General features: G+C 41.6%; 1 protein-coding gene across 1 annotated transcript; it reads left to right on the top strand.

Annotated features, from left to right (window-relative positions):
• On the top strand, nucleotides 219-1,343 carry LOC110263459. Its single transcript, XM_021104757.1, has 3 exons — nucleotides 219-956; nucleotides 1,036-1,149; nucleotides 1,231-1,343. Exon 1 carries the CDS (start codon nucleotides 485-487, stop codon nucleotides 944-946), a length of 462 nt encoding a protein of 153 aa, XP_020960416.1. The 5' UTR covers nucleotides 219-484; the 3' UTR covers nucleotides 947-956; nucleotides 1,036-1,149; nucleotides 1,231-1,343.

Raw genomic sequence — 2,642 nt, 5'->3', positions numbered from 1 at the left:
AGTTTAAAGATAAAGAAATTTAATTATATTACCATGTATTTTCAATTAGAATAATTCATTGAGAATCAATTAGTATTTTTATACCACAAATATTTTAAAGTAACTTTAGAGATTAAATTAGTTTTTTTAAAAATTAGTACTCTATGTTCCAATTTTATTAAAATTATCTTATTCAAATTAAACCCCCCAATTTTATACACAAACCCTAATTCTATTAACACACTTTTTCCCCTATTCCTAAATGAAACCTTAGCCGCTACTTTTCTTTTTCCTTCAGCAAACCTACACAAAATACAACACCACACAACTCCTTCAGAAAAGAAAATGAAACAAAAAGGGAAGGAGGAGAGGGATCCACGGAGAGAAAAGAGAAGAGGGGAAGGAGGAGCATCGCCGCCGCACCACCACGCCTCGCCGTCGAGCTCATCCCGCCACCGCCCAGCTGCGCCCAGCCCACCGCTAGTCACTGCTGTCGTCGCCAACAATGGAGGAGAGAGAAAGAGGCGAACGCGAGGAGAGAGGGAAGGAGCTCGCGAAGGAGCTGTCGCCGTCGAAGCTGGGTTTGTCGTCGTCTTCGCGGGTTCTGGTCGTCATCGTCGTCTCTGCCGTGAAGCCCGTCGCCGCCGTCCTTCTCGCCATGAAGCCAGCGCCGCCATCGTCATCATCATGGATTGCTGCTGCACGTGACGCCGCCGTCGCCGCCTCGGAGTCCATCGCCGTCAAGCAGAACGACGGGCAGAGAGAGGATCCCCAGGTGAGAGAGAGAGAAACCAGGGAGGACCGCGACCTGTCTAGCCGCCGTGCCCAGTCGCCGCTCGCGTTGCCGGCGCCGTCTCCGTCTGAACTGTCACCAGATCCGCCGCTGCTGAAGCTTCTGGCCGCGCCTCTGCATCGCCGGAGCTCCACGCCGCCGCCACTGCCACCAAAAACCACCACTGAGGCCTAAGTCTGTTTGGGTAAGCGATGCGTTCTGAAATCTTTAAATTAGTATTTCTGTTTTAAATTGTTTGAGGATCTGAGGTCTTGGTGTCATAGGATCGAGTTACGGGTCTTGATTGCTGAGTTCTATGGCTGCTGCATACAGCATCAAGGTGCTGCGTCATCATCGGGGCTGTTGTTGCTCCGTTTTCTCGATCATTCGTGAGCCCAGTAAGTCGTTCCTTGTTCCAAACTCTTTTAGCTGATGTTTTGTTATAGATTATTAAGTTTTACGTGACATTAATATTTTAGGATTGAGCTAAGGCTGTGTTTAGAGGCTGTGGCTGCTGCTGGAACGGTCGGTATTGATGCTGTTGTTGTGGAATAAGAATAGAAATGCAGTTTGTCGCGTAGTTGAATCGCGAATGAGGTAGGGGTTTTTCTTAAAATCTAATTTATATTACAGAGTTGTGATAAATAGATATTAATGTGAGAGAACATATGCCTATGATTATAATTGTCTTCTAAATGTGGTTGTTTGCTGGACTCAATGACTGATTGCTTGACTGCTTGAGTAGTTTGTGATTGCTGAAAAGAAATTAGTTTGAAAGGTTATTTAGTTGATTATCATGAAAAATGGCTTTTCTTGGTTTTGAAGCTATTTTTGATGATGTAAAGGAATTGGCTTTGGAAATGGTTTAATTTTGAGTTAGTGACTTTATAAATGACTTAGTATTTGAGTTGGTTTGATTTTAAAAAGAGATTTATTATGGGCACTGATTCGCTTTGAAAATTATTTGATATTGGAACTAGCCGAATCTTGGAAAATGATTGAGATTTTGGAAAGGTTTGAGAAATGTTTGGATGGGACCCGAAAAGGGTGGCAGAATCCGAGTTTTAGAGATGCTGCCGAAATTTTATAAAATTAGAAGTTTCATTTGAAGTAGTTATTTTAAAAGGTTTAATTTTAAGCATTATATGATTTAAGAATACTTCATTTATCAAAGAAAAAGTTATGTTTTGGATTGAGAATTGATTTGAAATATGATTTTTGAATGAATTTTGAAATGGATTGACGAATGATGATGATATTGAGAATGGTTTAGATATTGATGAATGATGAATGAATTATTTATATGGCTTATGAATTTGAAATATCTGAGATACGAGGTTCCCTGGATTAAGTGTCGTGGCTTGCCACCACGTGTACCAGGTTGAAAACTCGATACTCTGTTGACCCTACGACGTAAGTGTGACCGGGCACTATATAAATTTCCGGGAATGTTACCCCCATTGAGCAATATTGATTATTTGAGAAAAAGCTTTGCATAGACTCTTGGGGATGCACATCGGGGGACAGTCTAAGGACAATTCAGACTTGTCGGGTTGGCTGGATAACCGACAGATGAGCCTTATCAGCCATAGGGCAGGCATGCACCATATGCATTTGTATGGTTTGCTTGGGTTTGAACTTGTTTTGGTTTGCCTAATTGCTAAACTGTTCGTAACTGCTACTTGAACTATTTGTTGTAACTGCTACCTACTTGTGCTTTCCTTGTCTGTCTTGCCTGTGTTTGTCCTGGTGTGCTACATTTGAGAATGAACCTTGGTGCTGAATTAATGACTGTGTTGTTTGATTGTGTGGTTGGTTTCTGATTGAGATTTGCTTATGAGAAAGGAAAGACTTTGAATTTCTGAAAATTTTAAACACTGCCTCTTTGAAA

Source organism: Arachis ipaensis, chromosome B06 (assembly GCF_000816755.2).
Source record: "Arachis ipaensis cultivar K30076 chromosome B06, Araip1.1, whole genome shotgun sequence".
Classification (NCBI taxonomy): Eukaryota; Viridiplantae; Streptophyta; class Magnoliopsida; order Fabales; family Fabaceae; genus Arachis; species Arachis ipaensis.
The sequence above is the reverse complement of the archived record's forward strand: the minus strand, read 5'-3'. Positions and strand labels throughout refer to the sequence as shown.